Genomic DNA, 22,911 nt, shown 5'->3' on the forward strand with positions numbered 1-22,911 from the left:
CGTTCAGCCAGTTCATCGACATCACACCAAGAAGCGCCACATTTTAATGAACATTACGCACGCGATATTCCACAGGCAAGGCTCATCGCTTCCGATCATTACCACAAATCGTTGGATCGTCCTCGAAGAAGTGCGATGTATCATCGTTAAGCGTGGAATCTCTTGATTCCAAACACCATCGCAGAGCTATGATACAAGGCGTGTGATATCTCTCGCACGTGTGTGTGTGTGTGTGTGCGTGTGCATTTACCACGATGAGAGTATCGCACGCGTCTCTACGACATTTTCAAAGAAAGAAAAAAATTTGTTTATATACACATGCATGTGCGTGTGTGTTAATTAATGTAATTAAATAATAATTTGAATTTCTTGGATTCATACTAAAATGACTAGATGAATTTTGGTTTACCGATCAAATTAACTTTAAAAGACTGCGTCTTAATTAGATTTCTCATGCAGAAAAAGTATATACACATTTGACCGATCATTAATCATTGAATACTTTTTTTTATATTATAACGTTTACGCTTACAGTTATGTTTAATTATATTTAAGAGAACGTATATGGTTTATCAATCAAAGTAACTCATCAAAGTGGCAGGATCTCCATTTGATTTTATATGAGCTGATACTCAAGCATCTCGGAAATCGGTATAGGCAATTGCATCAATCATTAATCACTTAATACTTGTTTATTTTAAATTTTAATCATACAGTTACGAAATAATACATTTAAATATATTTAATGAAACTTATATAATACATTTCATATAATGAGTTGTCATATTGTATATAAGATTTGTTTGAAAATATCTTATATATTGAAAAATTATCTAAAGAAATTGCTAAGTTAAACACGTGTTCAATCGATTATCACAAATATCGATCAAATTGATCGATGTACAATAAGCAAACTCATCCTCTATACACTTAAATCTGAAAGATAAAGAAGAAATGTAAGTATGTCTTTTGCTTCGAGGCGTCGTTCGTCCGGATGCCGGAACGATACGTGCGAGATAACTCTTACGTTTTACCGTTAGATTTTCATCCGCGAACGGCTTCTTCGACTTTTGTATTTCTCTTTTAGAACAGGCGGTATCTTCTCCTATTGCAGGTGCTACCTCCGTCAAATTTTTCTATTGCTATTCAGTGCCATTCACACTTCAATGAACAGGATACGTGCAATAGATCACCAAGAATGATAGCTTAAAATGATACCTGAAACTTATTATACACTGGAGAATAAAGAAATAAGGAAAAAGGAAAAACAAAGGGATAGAGAAAATATTCCCTCATTTTGCGATAATAATCTATGTCGAAAATTGTAGTAATTGTTTCTTTCGTATGATTTTAACCGAACAAACTATACGAATATATATATATATATATATATATATATATATATATATATATATATATATATATATATATAATAGAAATACAGGAAAGGGAACATTATTTTCAGATGGTCTAGTTTTATTTCGCCTGTATTCATACATGCTGGAATAAAAATCTTTGTGAGATATATATTTTTTTTAGAACTATGTTTCGCACATAAAATGTTAATTTTTGTCTTACGGATGTAATGTTACATTATAAAATAATGAATTACTTTCCAAATCCCTAATACTAACTTTATTTATTATAAATGTCTAAAAGGATCTTTATTTAACGTTTTTATTATAAAATATTTGCAGTATTTTTTTTTATATATTTTAATATTTGTATATTCATTTTAATTTACTATTATTATATCGAAGTATTATTTCGAACGAATAAGTACAATGACAATGAAGAAAAAATTTCTCAAAATCATCTTAAAGCCTTTTTCAAAGTTATCGTTTCAACACTACATAAGTCAAGCATCGTATAGGTAACGATCATCCGCTTAGCATGATAATATCGAAAGGGTGTATCAAATCCACGATCGAGAAACCTTCATAGGAAGCTTAACGCACGGTAGCCCGATACTTGTAATATTGTTTTGATAGATCTACTACTATCGATTATTCAAGATAAATAGAAAAATAATGAGAAAAAATAAAATATTAAAAAGAAAAGAAATCATTTGAACATAACGTACGTAAATCTTACAATTACAAGAATTCCTGGCAATTAAATCGAAATCGTTTTGATAAGTTGATGTCAATGCTAGTCGCCGATGAAATATGAGGAATATTTTGTATTCCATCGAATAAAATATATAAAACAAATAATTAGGTAACAGTATAAAGGAAAACACATTAACGTTTACTATAAATAATATCTTATTAAATTATATTGCAGTAATACAAATTTCACTGTGATTTCTAAAATAAAATGCACATAAATCACATGGCAAAATAAACGTTTAAAATAAAAATATCAATTTTCCAATTAAAAACAAATCATTTAACCGAATCAAAAATCTTTAAATTAATATTCGTTATTAACAATTTTTAGTTTCTAATTACAAATAAGATAACGAGAGTATGAATAAAATGGTAATAATATATTGTGGTCCCTAGGATAAAAGGTGTACACACGAAATTCACATAGCGGTGAAGGATTTAACGAGATATTGGTTTTCCAATTTAAAGGAGCGTTCTCGCATTATCTTCTCTTTCGAGTCCAAAGCACGTATACGCGTGGCTTGGTGGGCGGGATACAACAGTACAAGAAAAATAAAAGAAAGGAATGATCAAGAAAAAAGAAGTGGAGAGGAGGAAAGGAGGAGGGTAGGCAGGTGAGAGGCTGAAGTGACGGACCAGGATCGTGCTCTCCTCGGAGTTCATGTACTTTATCAACGCGCGTAGGTTCTTTTGAGAACACTGTACCGAGGCAATAGATTACAATTACCCGAACACGCCTGCTCGAACGTGGGAGTACGCACGATCGCGCGGACACATAGATTGGCTGTTAGGTGTCTAGTCGTTTCTCCTCTTTTTCTCTCTTTTTCTCTCATTCTCTCTCTTTCTTTCTTTCTCTTTCTCGCCATGATGCTTTCAATGCATTCGAACGATAGAAAATTGGCTCTCTAATCTCCTAGCACTTCGCCGTTATTCCCTCATTATTTTTACTTTAATCTATAATCAACTAACCTGTTTCAACTCATTAGCTACTTTTAGAAACTCGTGATCATCTGTATCCCGAAACAAACTCTATCTTCTTTTTCCGAATATTTTTTTTTATTATACTGTTTATGGAATTGTTTGAAAAAGAAAGGAGAAATAAATATGCTTAATCGTCTCCTTGTTCTTCATCGTTCATTTTTTTCTCTTTTTTTTTAGGTATCAACATTTATGAATGAATAAAAAATTGTTTGTGAATTCAATTTAGTTAAACAGATATTATTTATCATTTTTATATTTATTGAAATATTATTTTAAAAAATATTAAGAGAATAATTAGAATAAAAAGTGAAGATAATGTTGAAAATAAGTATTAAAATATTACCTTTCGAAATGTTACAGGTTTTACGGGAACCCAATGCGAGATAGATATCGACGAATGCGCTGCAAAGCCTTGCCTGAACAATGGAATATGCACCGATCTCATAAACTCATTCAAATGTACCTGCGCCGATGGTTTTGCTGGTTCCCACTGTCAAATCAACATCGACGATTGCGCCTCATCGCCATGCAAGAATGGTGGAACGTGTCAGGATTCGATAGCAAAGTATACGTGCGAATGTCCACCAGGATTCACTGGTGCATCCTGCGAGACAAACATAAACGATTGTCAATCGAATCCTTGTCACAGTGGCAACTGCATCGATGGCGAGAACAGCTTCAGTTGCAGTTGTTTCCCAGGTTTCACTGGCAGACTATGTCAAACACAAATCGATGAATGCGAGAGCAATCCTTGCCAATTTGGAGGACGTTGCGAAGATAAGATCAATGGTTATCAATGTATATGCAGACCTGGAACTTCTGGTACCAACTGTGAGGTCAACGTCAACGAATGCTACAGTAATCCATGTAGAAACGGAGCTAGGTGTATTGATGGTATCAACAGGTAAATAATTGTCTTTTGGAACGATCAATTCAAATTTGAGAATGTAAATTATTATTAATCTAAATTACACGAGTGTATTAGAACCTGAAATACCTGACGAATTGATTAATAACTATCCAATACACCATGCTAATTTGTAACCATTATCATTTTAGATATTCGTGCGAATGCAAGCCTGGTTTTACCGGACAACACTGCGAAACAGATATAAACGAATGCGCAAGCAATCCTTGTGCAAACGGTGGCCGATGCATCGATTTAGTAAATAATTTTAGATGCGAATGTCCTCGCGGTTATTATGATGCAAGATGTCTCAGTGATGTCGACGAATGTGCTAGCAATCCCTGTGTAAACGGTGGTACCTGTGAAGATGGAGTCAATCAATTTATTTGCCATTGCTTACCTGGTTATGGTGGCAAAAGATGTGAAGCTGACATCGATGAATGTGGCTCGAATCCTTGCCAACATGGTGGCACTTGTAACGATCATCTCAATGGTTATAGTTGCAAGTGTTTACCGGGTTACACTGGCACAAATTGTGAAACTAACATCGACGATTGCGAAATTAATCCGTGTCAAAATACTGGATCTTGCATCGATCTTGTAAACGATTACAAATGTGTTTGCGAGCTACCTCATACCGGTAGAAATTGCGAGGACCAACTTGACCCTTGTTCACCTAACAAGTATGTTGATTAAATAACAAATAAAAATTAATTTAGCTAGTTCTAGGTTTTTATTAATATATTTGGATCTTATTTAATTACTAAAATTTTATTTTCACAGGTGTTTACACGATGCAAAATGCTCACCTTCGTCAAACTTCCTCGACTTTGCCTGTACTTGCACCTTAGGTTACTCTGGCAGATTGTGTGGCGAAGATGTCGACGAGTGCATCATGACGTCCCCGTGTCGAAATGGTGCCACTTGTATAAACACTAATGGATCTTATCATTGCGCCTGTGCTAAAGGCTACGAAGGCCGGGATTGCATAGTCAACACCGATGATTGTGCATCATGTAAGCGTCGATTCATTATAATAAGTTTAGAACCGCCTTTTAAATCAGAAAAAAAACGAAACAATGCCGCAATAATAGATCAAAAATTATCGATTTTTGCATTTATTCGTCAAAAAAATCACTTAACACTGACGCAGCTACAATTTTTATAACATTGATCAGATAATAAATTGATATCGCCTAAATTAATTTAATATTAAACTGATTATACAATGTCTTAATTAATTACACTATTTATTTTATTTTCATTCTTTATTTGATGTTCTAAAATACCATGAATTATGAATTTTTACAGATCCATGTCAAAATGGAGGAACGTGCTTAGATGGAATCGGTGACTATACTTGCTTATGCGTTGATGGTTTCAACGGCAAACATTGTGAAGTGGATGTCAACGAATGTCAAGCACAGCCATGTCAAAATGGTGCAATTTGCAAGGAATATGTAAATTCGTATACATGTCAATGTCAACTTGGCTTCTCTGGTATAAATTGTCAAACAAACGACGAAGATTGCACTGATAGCAGTTGCATGAATGGTGGCAAGTGTATCGATGGAATAAACAACTATACTTGTGTTTGCAAACCTGGTTATACTGGCTCAAATTGCCAATATCGTATAAACGAATGTGATAGTTTGCCTTGTCTAAACGGTGCCACTTGTCACGATCATGTACAATATTATACCTGTCATTGTCCTTATGGCTATACCGGCACAAGATGCGGCGAATATGTAGACTGGTGTGCTGATAATCCCTGTGAAAACGGAGCAACGTGCGTTCAACACAATAACAAATATCAGTGCAATTGCTCGCCAGGTTGGACGGGCAAAGTTTGTGACGTAGAAATGGTCTCGTGTAAAGATGCTTCTATTAGAAAAGGCGTACTTGAAAAGGATCTTTGTAATAATGGTACTTGCGAGGATATTGGAAACAGTCATCGATGTCATTGCATCGAAGGCTACGCTGGTTCTTATTGTCAAGAAGAAATCGATGAATGTGACTCCGCTCCTTGTCAAAATGGAGCAACCTGCAAAGATTTGGTTGGCTCATATCAATGCCTATGCACAAAAGGTTTCCAAGGACAAAATTGTGAACTCAATGTTGACGATTGTAGGCCAAATCCTTGTCAAAATGGTGGTACTTGTCACGACCTAATCAATAACTTCAGTTGCTCCTGTCCACCAGGTACACTTGGATTTTTATGCGAAATCAACGTGGATGATTGCGTAGTTGGCGCATGTCACAATAATGGAACATGTACTGATAAAGTTGGTGGATTCGAATGTAAATGTCCACCAGGTTTTGTGGGGCCAAGATGCGAGGGTGATATCAACGAATGTTTATCGAATCCCTGTACTTCACCTGGTACTCAAGATTGTGTCCAACTTATAAATAACTATCATTGTAACTGCAAACCAGGTTATATGGGCCGTCATTGCGAAGTAAAAGTTAATTTCTGTGATAGTTCACCTTGTCAAAATGGTGGAGTATGTACTGCTAAACAAGCCGGTCATACCTGTCTCTGTTCTAACGATTATCATGGAAAAAATTGTGAATTTGCTGGCTCTTACTGTGATACACAACCTTGTTTGAACGGTGGTACCTGCCGAATAACTAAAACTGAAACAGGCTATAAATGTCTTTGTCCCCCAGGAACATCGGGTACTCACTGTGAAATAGATTCTAGAGATGAATGTGCAAGTAATCCTTGCCAACAATCAGAGGCCGTTTGTGAAAATCTTCTTGGAGATTACATCTGTTATTGTCCACCAAAATGGACTGGCAAGAATTGTGAAATTTTCGACCCAAGTTACAGAGGTGGTGTATTCGGTAAAACGAATTCAAATATTCCGAAGGACATGAATGCTTACGATCTCGATCTGAAACGCGAAAAACAAAAGTGTATCGAAAATCATTGCGAAGAAAAGTCTGGTAATCATCACTGCGACGAAGAATGTAATATATACGCATGTAATTTTGATGGAAACGATTGCTCTCTCGGTATTAATCCTTGGAGGAACTGTACCGCGCCAATAAACTGTTGGGATGTCTTCATGAATGATGTTTGCGATGAAGTATGCAACAACGCTCAGTGTCTCTTCGATGGAAGAGACTGTGAGAAAAAACTAGATCCTTGCAAGTAAGTATAACAAATTTTTAACAAGTTTATGGTTTATATGTAAAAATGATATTAATTACGTTTTTTGTTAATGTTTAGTCCGATATACGACGCGTATTGTCGGAAACATTACGCCAACGGCCATTGCGATTATGGATGTAACAACGAGGAATGTAATTGGGACGGCTTGGATTGTGAGACAAAACCACCTTCCTTAGCTGAAGGTGTTATTTCAGTTGTAGTCAGGATGGACATGCAGACTTTCCGTTTGAACGTAGTAGCATTTCTACGAGATATTGGTCACCAATTAAGAACTACATTACGTGTAAAAGTAGATGAGCTTGGTAATGACATGATATATCCTTGGAAAAGAGATCGAGAACCAAGTTTAGAAACAAATTTCTTTGGCAAACCGGCAACTGTCTATACTAATAGTCCAAGTGGTGTAATAGCGTATCTAGAAATCGACAATAGAAAATGTACAGTTACACAAGGTGCCGTATGCTTCCCATCAGCCAATGAAGCAGCAGAATATTTAGCTGCTACAGCCTCGAAACATACTCTTACGAAAAATTTCCCTATCGAAGAAGTTCGAGGTGTTGTTGGTCCTCAAAATCCCGACAAACCTGAACCAACAACAAATTTTAATTTTGTCTTCATCGGTACTCTTGTTGTGGTAGTCGGAGGAATGCTTGTAGGAGTCTTGGTAACAACACAAAGAAGACGAGCTGTTGGAGTAACATGGTTTCCAGAGGGTTTTCTACGAACAAATAGTGGAAGTGGTCAGAGACGTAGATCACGTCGACGTGGTCCTGATGGTCAAGAAATGCGGAATCTCAATAAACAACCATCGATTAATTGCATGGATCTTGACGTAGGAAATGGTCGAACACAACAATGGTCGGACGACGAATCGGATCTTCCACCGTCAAAACGAATGAGAGCTATTGAACCCGGTTATGCAAGTGATCATACAGCTATTACAGATTATGAAGAAACAGAACCAAGAATGTGGACTCAACAACATTTGGATGCAGCTGAAATAAGAACTAGACCAGATGCAGGAGTTTTAACACCACCTAGTCTCGAGCTCGGTCAAGATGTAGATGCTAGAGGACCATGTGGAATGACTCCATTAATGGTTGCCGCTGTACGTGGTGGTGGTCTTGACACTGGAGAAGAGGAAGATGAAAGTGACGGTACTGCAGCTGTGATCGCTGATCTCGTAGCACAAGGTGCTGATTTAAATGCTACCACCGATAAAAGTGGTGAAACTTCGCTCCATCTCGCTGCTAGATACGCCAGATCAGATGCAGCTAAGCGTCTATTGGATGCTGGAGCTGATGCTAACTCACAAGACAATACCGGTAGAACACCTCTCCATTCAGCCGTCGCCGCGGATGCAATGGGAGTATTCCAAATTCTTCTTAGAAACAGGGCAACGAATCTTAACGCTCGCATGCATGACGGTACTACTCCTTTGATACTGGCTGCACGTTTAGCAACTGAAGGAATGGTAGAGGATCTTATTAATGCTGATGCTGATATAAATGCTGCTGATAATAGTGGTAAAACTGCTCTTCACTGGGCCGCAGCTGTTAACAACGTGGATGCTGTTAACATATTACTTGTCCATGGTGCGAACAGAGATGCACAGGACGATAAAGACGAGACACCGCTCTTCCTCGCTGCAAGGGAGGGTAGCTTTGAAGCCTGTAAAGCTTTACTCGACACATTCGCCAACAGAGAAATAACAGATCACATGGATCGATTACCGAGAGATGTAGCTAGCGAAAGGTTACATCATGATATCGTCAGATTACTAGACGAGCATGTACCTAGATCACCTCAAATGGTGACCGTCATGCCGAATGGTCCTCTAATAGGTAAGCATTTAATTTACATATATTTCTCTATTGTAATTTGTACATTTAAAAAAGAAATCATTGTAACATTCGATATTTGTACTTATAGGATCACCAAATCATCCTCAACTTATCACACATCCAACCGTTATCGGTTCCGCACCAAAACAAGCGAAATCGAAGAAACGGCCAAAAACTGGTGGTACGGGGAACCCAAACAGTCCAGAATCCGAAGGAGCAGTGGTGGTCATGAGGCGAAAGCCATCGGTAAAGAAGCCACCAGCGAAGCGTGGCGCTCAACCCCCAAACCAGGAAATCCCTCAGGGAGCAGAGGGAGCCGAGGGAAACCTACCAAGCCCGTACGACAGTGCGAGCCTTTACAGTAACGCCTTGCCTTTAGTGGGTCATACGGCGACAGCGAAACAACCGCCAGCGTACGAGGATTGTATAAAGGGACAGTCCATGCCAGGCTTGCAACAGCTTGGCCTTGACACATTCAGTAGTAGTAACTATGGGCTGCCAAATTTTCACGACCAACTATTAGCCTCGCATCAGAGACAAACGCAGGGTATGGTGAACACGTTATCGCCACCGTACAGCAATCAGTCACCGCCACATTCAGTACAGTCAAACATGACGCTCTCTCCTCAAGCGAGCTATATGGGCTCGCCATCGCCAGCAAAAAGCCGGCCGTCACTTCCCACATCACCAACGCACATCGCCGCCATGAGACAGGCGACGCATCAAAAACATGGAGGCATGCCACCAGTGGGGTTCGATTTTGAGAATTTACCTTATTCCAGTCAACAACAGCAGCAGCAACAACAGCAGCAACAGCAGCAGCAACAGCAGCAGCAACAACAACAACAACAACAGCAGCAACAGCAGCAACAACAACAACAACAGCAGCAGCAGCAACAGCAGCAACAACAACAACAACAACAGCAGCAGCAGCAACAGCAGCAACAACAACAACAAAGTACGCAGCAACAACAACAACAAACACAACAGTACTATCAGTACTTGACGCCACCATCTCATCATTCTGGGCCGGACGTAACGCCGCAACATTTAATGCAAGCGCCGGAAAGTTTTCCGACGCCTTCACCGGACAGCCCCGGACATTGGTCCTCGAGTTCACCTCACTCGAACAGCGATTGGTCCGAGTGTATGGCATCGCCGAACGCTTACGGTGCTGGGGGTGGAGCTCATCAAAGTAACAAGGGCTCGGAGGCAATTTATATATGAAACGAGCAAACGCTCTCTTTCTCGCCCGAGTAAATCGTAGCTTTTTATTGTGAGAGAAAAAAGAAGATACGAAGAAAGGAAGAAAGAGTATATACTGTGATTAGCTCGTCGAGATCGAGAGTAATAGTTGTTTCATTAGCGTGAAAACATACACGAGCCTATGAAGAGGCCATTGCATAACAATAAATTGTGCCTTCGAGTGCTATATAGTGTGTTAGATAAGTATATGTAGAAGAATGTATTAAATTATGTGTTTCGAGAAGCACAATGTTTCCTAATGGCCTTTTAATGAATACGTTTTTTACTGATTTTGTGCGAATTGTAAGATATATATAAAGTATGAGTGTCTGGTTGAGGAGAGTGTCAGAAAGATCTTTCTTTTTTTCTTATTCTTTTTTTATTTTTTATTTTTTCTTGTACGATCGTTTATGAACGTACAGTTCCATACATAAACATTCCATACGTATGGCATTCTTTTTATAGTTGTTTTCTTACTTCCTCGATGTTATTCCTATCGAGAGGTGCGATCCATCATCTTAACAAAAGTAGTATAATTATTAATGTTTACTTCTTTCAACAAATATGGATCATTTTTACATTTAGAGTGCATCGATGGGTGTTAATACGTTTCTCTGACCTCTCTTCTACCCGAAGTAGCCGAAAGAGAGTTTAAATAATAAGAATTTGTAGCGCAGTTAAACGGTACGAAAATTAGATACTATAGATTGTTGTGAGAGAAAAGAGATTATTATTATTATTTTTATTATTATTATTATTATTATATTAATATTATTATATTAATATTATTATATTAATATTATTATATTAATATTATATTATTATTATTATTATTATTGAATTATTATTATTATTATTGAATTATTATTATTATTATTATTATTATTATTATTATTATTATTATTATTATCGTCATTATTATTATCACCATCATTACTATTATTACATAATTATTACTAGTAGTAATAGTCGAAAAAGTATAGTTCTTCGCGCGCTTGCAATATGTCGCCAGTGACACGTTCGATAAGTAAACATGGACATATTGGAATCGGGATTCACGTAGAACTACTAACTCAACCTCTACTTTATAAAAAAAAAAACAAATAATTTGTAAATAGTATCTCCTCTTCTTCTTTTCTTCCGTTTCCCTCTGCAACTCACTTTGCACCCCCTATCGAGTACTTTTTTATATAATTACCTTTTCTCTCGATTTTGTACATTATTTTACATGTTTTTTTTTTTTTTTATAAAATGTAAGTTAGCCGTTTTTTATTATAAAATGATTCGTATGTCGTAACCACATCATTCTCTTTTCAACATCTAAATAACGAATTATGTATTTCTTGTTGTGTTAAGAATTAATTCTAGCTATCTTTAGTGCTGTTCTGAATTATGCATTAGCATGAAAGAAAGTTCTCTTCCTATAAATGAAATCTAAGGGATCTACATAATACTTGTGCCTATATCGTAAACTTATTCATTGAAAGAAATGAGAAATTCTATATTTATATATGGCTTTTATCTTGATCTTATAAGAAAGTATCTTTATGCGATTTGCCCTTATATTGCCAAAATTTATGCGGGTACTGCCAAATACATGACAATAAAAATATGAAGAAGAGAAACGTGTATGTATTTTTGTAAGATTTATATGAGATAGAAAATTATTAATGGAACTTTAATGCGTTTGTTATCGAAAAAGTAAACAATTATCTTGTTTCGCGTATAACGAGGATATACTGTTATTTGAAAAAAAAAAAAAAAAGAGAAAGAAAGAAAGAAAGATACTGTGTAAAAGTTAAATCACGAATCTACGTTGTTCATTAGTAATAATAATAATAATCGTGAAAGTTTTTCAACGATACATGGACAATATATACATATATAAATTCATTGTTGTACGATAGAAAGCAGTTATTATGTGTTCATAATTCATTTCCAACTGCTCTCTTTTTCTTCTTTCGAATCATCATATTTCTGTGTTAAAGAACAAAAAAAAAGAACAGATTTACGGATATACTGATATAGCCTAAGATCCACTTATAAATAAGTTCTTATAATTACGATAGATCTTGTTATTTCTTGTAACTTGTAAAAAGTACTGAGATTTATTCGTATTAACTATTTTATAAGCGAACTAAGAATTTGTTCGATCCTATTATTATATCCTATCCCGTTCCCAACTACTTGATCCCATATTTTTATAAATAAGTTATGCCTTTTAAACGGATGTAATAATAAAGATAATCTAACATTCACGATAGGTTCGTTGTTCTTTTATATAGATATATTTTTTTGTTCTTTTTTCTTTTTTTTTTTTTTTAATTGCTTTATATCTCATCATGCAAAATTGGACGAAATTATTAATGTATGTTTTTCAAATGTATTGATAAGGTTTATATAGGTGGTCACTGGCAATTATACTTTTTTTTATTACTTATACTTTGGTTTTATTTTTTGTACACATTTTGATCATCATTGCATATGATTTAATATCATAATTTCTTTATATAAATATAAACTTATTATATATTATTGTTAAAAACATATATATATATATATATATAGATATATAATTAATTAAATTTACCGCGAATCAAGTGCCACTCGGGCTCCATCTATCGGTGTAATCTCAACTAACAACAAGCGAAATAAAAGCATTAAATATATATAAGTTCATTTTATAAATTCAATATTACTTATTAATTAATATTTAAATTCATTATGAATACTTAGATCAATTTATTATTAGTTTTCATTTATCTTATTTTGAAAACAAAGACTTATAATTTATAAATTATTTACGATAAGTGCGTTTTCAAATAAAAGGCTTCAATTTTCTTTCTTGTCCTCTTCGTTCGTAATGTTGACCAAGAAGTGGGAAAAAATAACATTTATTGAAGGTGAACCGCGATTTTATCGCAAAAATATTTAACGTCCAACTCGAAAGTCACCTAACTATAGCTAACGATACACCATTAGCTATAGCGACAATACAAACCCAATAGAAAAGAGAACAAAGATCAATTTCAATAAATAATTCAGCAAAACTACGAGATATTATTCACATTTAATAATTACTCCAAATGAATTATTTTTTTTTTTTCGTCTTCATAAAATGATCAACACCGCAAATTTTTTATATACATACAAAAAAACTGTTTATTAAATTTGAATCTTTTTATTTGGACATTGATATTAATACGCGTATTACAGAACTTGCAATTGTGCAATGAATAAAGAGGCATATTTGTAATTAGTTATTTTCTTTTGTTTTGTTTATTGTCGAGTTAAGGAGAGCAACGAGTGTCGCCGTAAATAAACAATTATCTCATTCGCTCTCTTTCTTTTTAAATGTTTTTCCCTTCTATGCATTTTTTGTTTCTTTCTTTTTTCTTCTTTCTCTTTCTCTATCTTTCTGTCTCTGTCTGTTCCTCTCTCTCTCTCTCTCCCTCTCTCTCTCTTTCTCTCCCTTCACGTAGTTTTCCCGCTTCCTTTTAAAAAACTCGTCGGCGAACTAGCGGGAAAATTCAACCGGTGTCAGAAGTGCAGGATGACGTGTCGGCGATACTCTGATCGTTGTTGCTTTCCGTCGATGAACTGTCGTTGCTCTTAATTCGCCTTTTACGCAGCTTCGCGAACTGAAACTCCTCGACTGGAACTGTACACGAAGAATAATTGATATCAACTTAGCTTTGTTTATTTTTACTTTTCAAAGTTTGGTTTTGTAGAGGAAAGAGGGGGGAGCCAACAGGCTCGAAGGTTGTTCATTCTCGAAAAAAAAAAACGGGAAAAATGAAATGAGTAGTATCTTTTAACGAAATTGACGATAAAGGCTCCTCATATATTTAATTTTTCTTTTATCATGCTATCTCCTAAATTTTACCGCATTATACAACATTTATAAGATAAATATGTTACAGTAGAAGTACGTTCTTTTATTTTTTTTATTTTTTTACTCTCTATTCTTCTTTACACGTTATTTGCATTTGTAACATAAGTATTTACTTCGACTGTAACATGTACATTCAATGACACTCATCATTCATCGTCGATACAAGGTACCATCACTTTGTTCATTAACATTAAAAAATATTATCCATCATCAATTTAGTGAAATTTACATCGAACGAACTTTGCTCGTGAATACGTTTGTTTTCCTTGTTTTTTTTTTTCTTTTTTCTTTACAATGGAATAAAATCTCAAGTAATCGCAGCTTTAAAATCTGTATAGCACCAGTAGCAACAATTCCTAATTTCTCTTTATAAGTGTGCACTAATATATTTTTGATTAAAAACTTTATAACTAGTAAATACATATTAATTGAATTGAATGGCAGAATACTTTAGTTTAGTATTTTATAAGAATATTTATCTAAATATACTCTTATTAAATATATGTAATTATCTAAAGTTTTGAACTAGAAGTTTTGAACTAGAGATAACATAATAACTGTAAGTAGGCAAGAAATTGAGTTTCTTAATATTTATAAATTTTTTATAACACTACTAGATAGATAAATCTGTATTTTCTGTCATTGACATTATCTTTAAACGTCATCTTTATTAGAATAGAAAACTATGATTTTTTTTATGATAAATATGTAATATCGTATGTGAACGGTATTGGGCAATATACAATATTTCTGTGCAATTAGTTTGATAATATAAAAAACTTAAAACTTATAATTATATATAGCATTACTTTATGCAAGATTACATATAAAGAGTAAATGAACTCTTAAATGCAAATTGTCATTTATATATAGCACGATGACAAGAAGCTTCCTAATAGCGATATACAAAACATACTGTAGATACTGTAAACGATAAATAATTAACTATATCTTTTATATATATATTATTTTTTATAAATGACGATACAATAAAGAAAATGTTAAAGTTAGTACTTTGGCATTGCACACACAGTTTTTGTATATATTATAGGAAGCATTCCTACAAGCATGTAAACTACACAGTGAATACTTTGTTGAAAACATCATTAACATTATGAGTCAGAAACGTTTAATAAAAATTCATTACCAATCGTGTATATATTGAAGAATCGAACAATCATTCGAAGATAATGTTAATTCACTGTATAACTGTATTATTATTTCAAGTACAATTATGGTTACCATCTGAATCTGGATCTCTCTCTGTATCATTGACCATAGCACTTGGTAGGGGAACTATTTCTGGTTCCAATGGCTTTACTGGACAATCAATATCTTCAACAATGACTTCTTCCGCTAAACTGCTTCTTACAGCCTCTGTGACATTAGTTAAATGCTGATATTCAAATACTCTATCATATTTTTCATATTTAACATACCGTTAAATGCCTGCGGATATTGTTGACTTAATTTAGTTTTCACTATACGTATTCTCTTGAAAATGAAATCCAAGTCTTTCTTCATTTCAATCAATAAAGCAGTATGCTTTTTAAATTCAGCTCCTGCCAATTTAAGCCTATTTATTGATAACTGATTGCAATTGGTTAACATTTCATTGGTTTTCTCAAATCTCTGTAACCTAAAATATAAATAAATCCAATCCTTATTATATGGAAAATAGTTTTAAAATAATTATTAAAAATTGTATGTAAATGTAATATTCACATCTGTTTTTGAGCTCGTATCATAGATTCTACATCTTGTTGATCAACAATTCCTGCCAGACCTTGTATGAACACCTCTGGTGCTGTATAATTTTGAAAACATTCAAAACTTCCAGTATCTGATTCTGGTGTTCCTTGTGTAGTTGTCATGATTCTTATATCTCTTGGTAAAAACTTTTGTAATTATTTTTTCACAAATTCTCCCATTCAAAAATACAAAATTTGTTTGTAATTTCACATTCAAAGTTTTTGACTCAATATGCAATAATTACAAGTTTCTCACTACAGTGAATCTCTATATACATATATTTAATATACTTTAAACATTTATCAAAACATAACATTTTTCAAGACATAGTAATAATACCATCAAATTATTTTATTGATCTTTGACTGTCAAACTGACACTCCATCGTTTCCGCCATTATCAAGTTATCCTCAACTCAGTATTGGGATTCACATTCACGTTACTTCAAATACATATCTACGATGAAACATTTATTATTTTAATGAAATATTGTTTTAAAAATATAAATATTTCGTATTAATTATTGTTTAAAAAGTCAAAAAGTTGTACAAAATTGTCAATTTAATAAAAAAATTCAAAAACTTTTTTAAATCGTGGCGCCACAATGAAATAAAAAACAATACAAAAATATCGAAAATGTCACTTGATATTTATTGTTTTTCACAGCTGTTCAATGTTGATTACATCAGAAAAATCAAGTTCTAATTCTTTCAAATTAATCCACCGTTATGTGCAATTAAAAAATATTAATTACGATTAATTTGTTGATATTTGCAACGTAATAAGTAACGCGTTTACACGGGGGAGGAGAACGTCAACAGCTGTTCGTTGTTCGATGTTTTCAAGACTGATAATAGCACGTGAGACATTCAAATTTTCACAGTGACTGTTGTCCCTTGAAGCAAAACCTTGTCATTATAATCTTGCTAAAATAAGAAACTTTATTGATAATACTATTGTGTGTACTTGCATTTAAAATGGCCCAAAACATCAACCCGTTTTATTCTTCTCAAAACACACCGAGTAAAGCTACAGAAGAAAAACAGAGCAAACCTAAAGATAATCATGCAGTTAGTAAACGGTACGTCTTCCACTAATACGTCTAATTTTTTCTTTTACTTTTCCTATCAATATTATACTTTTATATTTGTCATTTAATTTAAATTAGACTTTTTTCTCACTGGTTATTCTAAAATAGTGCATTGGTTCAAAAAAATTCATTCGGTTACACGAATATGTTATTGAACAACATAACCTTAGATTTTAATCAAAATAATATCTAATCATTGTACTTAAATGCGTGTTTAGTGTATACAGAATGTTGATTAATATATTTACTCGAGTACTTTGTTATTATGAAGATTGTTTATTCACTTAATTAAAATTATAAGCGTTTATTTAATTAGATAGTTCATACATACATTCTTATTATTAACATTAAAACATTTTATGAGTGCTTATTAAGAAAATATATGTCTTAGGCTACAAAAGGAACTTATGGTTTTGATGACGAGTACAGACAAAGGAGTTTCTGCTTTTCCAGAAAGTGAAAACTTATTCAAATGGATTGGAACTATTACGGGACCTAAAGATACAGTGAGTTTATTTAGAGAATAGTTTATTTTTATAAAATAATTTATATTTATCATATTTTTGATTTATGTTTTGTATTTTTATATATCCATAAAACATTTCAATTTATGTGCTTTAGGTTTATTCTGGCTTTGTATATAAATTGACCTTGGAATTTCCACATAGTTATCCATACAGTGCACCAATAGTACGATTTGCCACCCCTTGTTTTCATCCAAATGTGGATTCGGTTGGAAATATTTGTTTGGATATATTAAAAGATAAGTGGAGTGCTTTGTATGATGTTCGTACAATTTTATTATCTATACAATCTCTACTTAGTGGTAAGTAATTTTAATTATATTTAAATGATATAAAGTTGAATCTTCAATATTTTTTTCTTTTTTATATACATATATATATATAATTATTTTTGTATGTAACAGAACCTAACAACGATAGTCCACTTAATCCCTTGGCAGCAGAATTGTGGAGCGATCAAACAAAGTATAAAAAGCTCTTAACGGAAGAATATCACAGAAATCACAAACTTAATCAAGATTCATGATAAGTCCATAATTATAATCATTCTGAATCTTCATTGCTATTATTCCTATCAGTGTTTTGATTATAACTAAGTAAAAAGTTGAACCTTATATGCTTCTAAGACTTATTTACATTGACATGAAATCTTTAGATTCATCTTTCATTAGTCTAAAGTGTAATATGGGAACAACATTACATGCTTCGCTTTATTGCATTTGTCCTTAAACTAATTATTTTTGTTCTTACCACGAAATTAATTTCATAGAATCTCTGATTTCAAGATTAGGTAAGAACATTTTAGACATTTGCAATTAAATCGGATTTTTTATGAAAAGTATTTATTTATTTTACACTTAGTAATATATCTTGAATATCAACATCATATTTGACAAGTGCATTTGGTATAAATATATATCTCCATTTCATTTATAATCATTGTATAATTCCAAAATAAATATTTTAAACTGATTATACTAATTGAAGAAACTTATTTGATACCAAAAATTTATTTATTCAAATTTATTTATTTTTAAGTACTAGGTACCCGGACATTTGTTATATAGAGTCAGATAACAGACTGTAATAATAAATCATGCATTTAAAATACATAGATACACAAAACATTTTGAAAATCATTCAAAAACAATGTATTAAGATTATAAGGAAGTCATATTTTATTATTTTTGTTAATGTATCTTGTAAATTTAATTTGAATCGGAAAATAACTGAAGTAGTTATATCTAATCTTTTCTTAGATAATTTTTATTAACTTTGTGCTTACTCATACATTACTACAATCTCAGTATAGAATGAAACATGGCGGCGTTACCTGTGAGGTTTCTTTCAGTTGCACATGCATTTACCAAGAAAACATCATTCAATTTTTATAAGCATAATATACAAATAGCGTGTACAACAACGGCACGAGCATTTTCAATGAAAACAAATTCAAATTTTGAGGTAAATGATACCTTGATTTACTAATGAAATAATTTTTTATTTTCATATGTGTATTATATTTTTCTAGGAAAAGAAGATCAATGTCAATGGCTTCGATATTAACTATGTCAAAGTTGGTGTTGGTGACCATACAGTCCTTTTATTACCTGGTGCCTTAGGTAATTAAAAAATTACATATTTATACCCACAAATGTATTAAATTTTATGAATTATGAAGTAAGTTGATTGAAATAACTATGTGAAAAAGATATCAGTATACAGGTATTGTCACAATAGGTTGTAGTGTTAACGTTTATCGGTAAAGTAGGAAATGCTAATAACGAACATACCTATGTATGATACATTTATTATTAATATATTATACTATATTAATACATTATAATACAATATATATAATATAATAATATTATTATAATTCTTTTAATAATATAATTATATTGAATATAATAATAATTAATATATTTTATTAATTATTAATTATTATTATTATTTATTTCTTTATTAAGTAATATATTATTATATTTATGTATTATTTATTTATAACTTGTAAAAAAATACGTTTTAAATATTTGTTCATTTATTATTATTAATGGTTCGTTTTATTTCTAGGAACTGCCTGGACTGACTTTAAACCTCAACTGGAAAATCTTGATAAAAATAAATTAACCATAGTAGCATGGGATCCACCTGGATATGGAAAATCGAGACCACCTGACAGAATATTTTCTGATGACTTTTTTCAACGCGATGCCGATTATGCTTTTAATTTAATGAAAACTTTAGGATATAAAAAATTTTCTTTAATTGGTTGGAGTGATGGTGGTATCACATCTCTCATACTTGCTGCTAAAAATCCTGATAACATTCGTAAGATGGTCGTATTTGGTGCGAATTCTTACATCATTCCCGAAGAACTCAAAATTTACGAAAGTAATCATTTATTCTAAGCTTTTATATTTACATATTATTAAAATTATTATCTTATGAATAACGAAGATCTATAAATATTTTATTCTATTTTAAGGTATTAGAAACATCGACACGTGGTCGGAAAAAATGAAACAACCAATGATTGAAGTTTATGGAGAAGAGTATTTTAGAAATACTTGGTCCAGTTGGGTAGATACTATGAAAAAAATTTATGAAAAAAACAAGGGTGATATATGTAAAAACGATTTGCCTAAAATAAAGTGCCCTACTTTAATTATACATGGGGCTAAAGATGTTATTGTAAAGCCAGAACATCCAGATTATTTAAAAGATCATATACTAAATTCCAAGTATATATATTTTGCATATTTTTTCTACTTAATTGTACAAATTATATTAATTTTAAATATATATTTAAAATTTTTGTTACAGAGTTACAATATTTGAAAAAGGAGCTCATAATTTACATTTAAGATATCAAGACGAATTTAATGCCTTGACAACGAAGTTCCTAACAGAAGATTAAAAATATCTTTTATATTGTCATTTTTTTAATAAGGACAAGTTTTACTATATTTGTACGTATTCTATTACTTCTACATAGACATATAATTGAAATCTTCATCCTACGAAGAGCGTGCAGGTCAGACATATTTATCTTACTTAGGAACCTAGTATCATAACCGGATCGTTGAACGTCACAAGTGAGAAAGGTATAGAACTCGAAATCGTTTTTGGTCGTGGCTCGCCGAAAGAGGCTTAACGTTTCCTTTGCCCACGCTGTATCGCGATTCTCCTTTCTCTGCTTGAGTTCTGATGCCGGTTATCCCACGTACGTCCTCCGTGCCAGGTCATACGATCGACGTGCCCGGTCGTAGCGAACCGACTAAGTACCTAGAGTGGTGCCTCTTAAAAAACATAAATCAAGTGTCACGGTATTGAATTTCACCTCTTCTATAGCTCCTCTTTTCTATTCTAAGATGTTCGAACGAACAACAGTCTTAGCAAATTGCTATTGATCCATACTCCATAATAAAGAATCTCTCTTACAAGTTTGTCAGCATTTTTCTTCTTTAGCCAAACGAGCGATATTATTTTTAATTTCACAAATATTTCATTATTTTGAAGTCTTATTAAAAGTTACAAGTAATGAACGTGATAAGTCAAAGGACATATAATTGATCAAATCATTTTATTAATTGTCCTAGATTACTTTCTATTTCTATTACAAGATTAACAAGATTATTATTACGATAACAAGCTGTTGTAAGTACGGGAAGTGTCGCTTATGTAATGCCAAGGCTATGGAGTCATTTGATGAAGGTGATTTTTATGAAGGCGTTTACTTACGAGCTTCATCGAGCTTTAAGTAATTATAATATCAAACATTATTATTATATGCAATCGTTGCTCTACATTCTACACATATTATTTTAAATTTGCATTCTATAAACTTTTTGTTGTTTAAATGGATAAGGAAACAATATGATATGAGCACTAGATAATGGACACGTACGATCGTAGATCTGACATCCGTTCACTACTTTGCCACTAGCATAACAAGTATATAACATCTAATCTGCATATCAATCATGCACTACACTGGTGACTGCTCGATACGTCATAACGAGATTCTCGATCTATTGATATAAACGTATCTACGATTTTATTCTAGATAAAATTATCGATTTTTGTTGTTGTTATCGTTTCGTAGAAGTAGCATTCCGTATGAACATTTATATTTATTTTACTTTATATGCAAGTTTTTTTAATTGACTTGTTTCGCCCAAGAATATAGAAATAATTTATAGATTTTCTAAATTTGCATCTTATTTTTTAAATAATAGACTTTCTTGCATGTCCTGTTATCAAATTTATATTTGATAACTTTTAAATTCTATGATGTAGTATAGGATATATAATGTTCTTTATTTAAATTTTATTAACATACTCTTAATATTTCTCTATTACAGTAGAAAAACATTGAACGATGTCATTTGCGAGGTTGCGTTTAAAGAGAGAGAAAGAGAGAAGAGAGAGAGAGAGAGAGAGAGAGAGAGAGAGAGAGAGAGAGAGAGTGAAAGAGTACAACGAATTCAACGAGCTAATAAAGAAGTTCCTCTCGGGGCAGACATAGTTCGACTAGTAGCTATTTTCGTCGTATGAATAACAGTGAGTTTAAAGCAATACAATAATTTTAATAAACCTTATAAATAATGAGATTATATTGTTTACATTATACATATGATATATAAATATATATTATATATCTGTTTATAATACGTGTTGTATTTATAAGAGCGTTGCTTTTCTTTATGTTCTATCATAATTAATGTTCGCTGAGCTAGTTCGCATGCACTCGTGCTTTTCTGCATTATAAGCGCATACTAATTTTTGCGTACACGTTAAATATTTTCTTTTTTATTATTTTTACCAAGTGGCCTGATATTCCTTTATTCCTTATAATATAAAATTCACGATCACTTCAATCGTGACTAGAAAAAGATTTACGAACATACGTGAATCGAAAGTTATATTTTTCTTGATATTTTTTCAGCTTGAAAATTCTCTCTGTTTTCATGTTCTCAAATTATGAAGAACATCGTTCATACTTGTAAAAATATCAAGGGAGAAAAGTTAAGATTTTTCAAAGATAAAAGAGAAACATTTTTCGAACTTTTGCTATATTCTCTTTTTATATTGGCCTTTATGTACGATCTGTCCTATAAACTTCCTAATGAAGTTCAACTAGTATAAACGCGCATAGCTTAATTAATTCCGTCTGGAGATTGAATAATTAATCCCCCTTTCTTTGCTGTACCAGTTATGTACAGTTCTCTCATTAGTTTCGCTTTAAGCTCGTGAATTCTCTTGTTAAATAATATTTATTGTTAATATTAAACATATTTAGTCTCCTGTTAATATTATTTACTATGACGTTATGTTAATACTTGTGCATGGTATATATTTTATTAATAAAACGTTTGAGA

The 22,911-nt window shown here is 32.5% G+C and overlaps 4 protein-coding genes and 1 long non-coding RNA gene across 12 annotated transcripts in view; 3 read left to right on the top strand and 2 right to left on the bottom strand.

Annotated features, from left to right (window-relative positions):
• N (neurogenic locus Notch protein) overlaps nt 1-12,524 on the top strand; it is a 174,156-nt gene extending 161,632 nt beyond the window's left edge. For 2 of the 3 annotated variants that reach the window (XM_089178337.1, XM_089178339.1), the window contains 6 exons: nt 3,453-3,996; nt 4,152-4,682; nt 4,783-5,015; nt 5,311-7,156; nt 7,235-9,021; nt 9,110-12,524. In XM_089178337.1, the coding sequence (XP_089034463.1) occupies nt 3,453-3,996; nt 4,152-4,682; nt 4,783-5,015; nt 5,311-7,156; nt 7,235-9,021; nt 9,110-10,248 (6,080 nt within the window). In that variant the 3' untranslated portion in view covers nt 10,249-12,524. The remainder of the gene's footprint in view (nt 1-3,452; nt 3,997-4,151; nt 4,683-4,782; nt 5,016-5,310; nt 7,157-7,234; nt 9,022-9,109) is intronic. The other variant, XM_089178338.1, reaches the window with a different exon arrangement.
• On the bottom strand, nt 726-3,572 carry LOC149030656 (uncharacterized). Of its 2 annotated transcripts, none has more exons than XR_016178507.1 (3): nt 3,436-3,572; nt 1,035-1,224; nt 726-936 (listed from the first exon to the last, which is right to left on the bottom strand). It is a non-coding gene; the product is annotated as an uncharacterized LOC149030656 (long non-coding RNA). The 2 variants fall into 2 exon arrangements; XR_016178508.1 differs by having other exon boundaries at nt 1,028-1,224.
• Nucleotides 12,018-16,042, bottom strand: LOC107064118 (kxDL motif-containing protein CG10681). The gene is made up of 4 exons (XM_015316452.2): nt 15,887-16,042; nt 15,601-15,800; nt 15,404-15,538; nt 12,018-13,927 (listed from the first exon to the last, which is right to left on the bottom strand). The coding sequence occupies exons 1-4, from the start codon at nt 16,033-16,035 to the stop codon at nt 13,797-13,799; spliced, it is 615 nt and encodes a 204-aa protein (XP_015171938.1). The 5' UTR covers nt 16,036-16,042; the 3' UTR covers nt 12,018-13,796.
• An 817-nt stretch (nt 16,043-16,859) lies between these two features.
• Nucleotides 16,860-18,502, top strand: vih (ubiquitin conjugating enzyme vih). The gene is made up of 4 exons (XM_015316455.2): nt 16,860-16,994; nt 17,395-17,509; nt 17,625-17,829; nt 17,932-18,502. The coding sequence occupies exons 1-4, from the start codon at nt 16,891-16,893 to the stop codon at nt 18,051-18,053; spliced, it is 546 nt and encodes a 181-aa protein (XP_015171941.1). The 5' UTR covers nt 16,860-16,890; the 3' UTR covers nt 18,054-18,502.
• Nucleotides 18,503-18,672: 170 nt separating this feature from the next.
• Nucleotides 18,673-22,201, top strand: LOC107064117 (serine hydrolase BPHL). 5 transcript variants are annotated; one of them, XM_089178341.1, is made up of 7 exons: nt 18,673-18,991; nt 19,059-19,149; nt 19,601-19,921; nt 20,016-20,271; nt 20,354-20,499; nt 20,589-21,290; nt 21,895-22,201. In XM_089178341.1, exons 1-5 carry the CDS (start codon nt 18,848-18,850, stop codon nt 20,445-20,447), a joined length of 906 nt encoding a protein of 301 aa, XP_089034467.1. In that variant the 5' UTR covers nt 18,673-18,847; the 3' UTR covers nt 20,448-20,499; nt 20,589-21,290; nt 21,895-22,201. The 5 variants fall into 5 exon arrangements, with proteins under 5 accessions (XP_089034467.1, XP_089034470.1, XP_089034469.1 ...); XM_089178344.1 differs by having other exon boundaries at nt 21,130-21,290; XM_089178343.1 differs by having other exon boundaries at nt 18,674-18,991; nt 20,354-20,564; nt 21,130-21,290.
• The last annotated feature ends 710 nt before the right edge of the window (nt 22,202-22,911 follow it).

This window comes from Polistes dominula, unplaced genomic scaffold (assembly GCF_049000335.1).
Source record: "Polistes dominula isolate Pdom_NZ unplaced genomic scaffold, Pdom_raw_medaka contig_77, whole genome shotgun sequence".
In the NCBI taxonomy this organism is placed as follows: Eukaryota; Metazoa; Arthropoda; class Insecta; order Hymenoptera; family Vespidae; genus Polistes; species Polistes dominula.

Excerpts from the sequence above, each read along its gene's own strand:
- LOC107064118 (XM_015316452.2), bottom strand. The coding sequence starts at position 16,035 with ATGACAACTACACAAGGAACACCAGAATCAGATACTGGAAGTTTTGAA. Across the intron at positions 15,801-15,886 it reads ATACGAGCTCAAAAACAGAT|GTTACAGAGATTTGAGAAAA; the intron begins GTGAATATTACA and ends TTTATATTTTAG. Across the intron at positions 15,539-15,600 it reads ATATCCGCAGGCATTTAACG|AGGCTGTAAGAAGCAGTTTA; the intron begins GTATGTTAAATA and ends CTAATGTCACAG.
- vih (XM_015316455.2), top strand. The coding sequence starts at position 16,891 with ATGGCCCAAAACATCAACCCGTTTTATTCTTCTCAAAACACACCGAGT. Across the intron at positions 16,995-17,394 it reads AATCATGCAGTTAGTAAACG|GCTACAAAAGGAACTTATGG; the intron begins GTACGTCTTCCA and ends TATATGTCTTAG. Across the intron at positions 17,510-17,624 it reads TTACGGGACCTAAAGATACA|GTTTATTCTGGCTTTGTATA; the intron begins GTGAGTTTATTT and ends TATGTGCTTTAG.
- LOC107064117 (XM_089178341.1), top strand. The coding sequence starts at position 18,848 with ATGGCGGCGTTACCTGTGAGGTTTCTTTCAGTTGCACATGCATTTACC. Across the intron at positions 19,150-19,600 it reads TTTATTACCTGGTGCCTTAG|GAACTGCCTGGACTGACTTT; the intron begins GTAATTAAAAAA and ends TTTTATTTCTAG. Across the intron at positions 20,272-20,353 it reads GATCATATACTAAATTCCAA|AGTTACAATATTTGAAAAAG; the intron begins GTATATATATTT and ends TTTTTGTTACAG.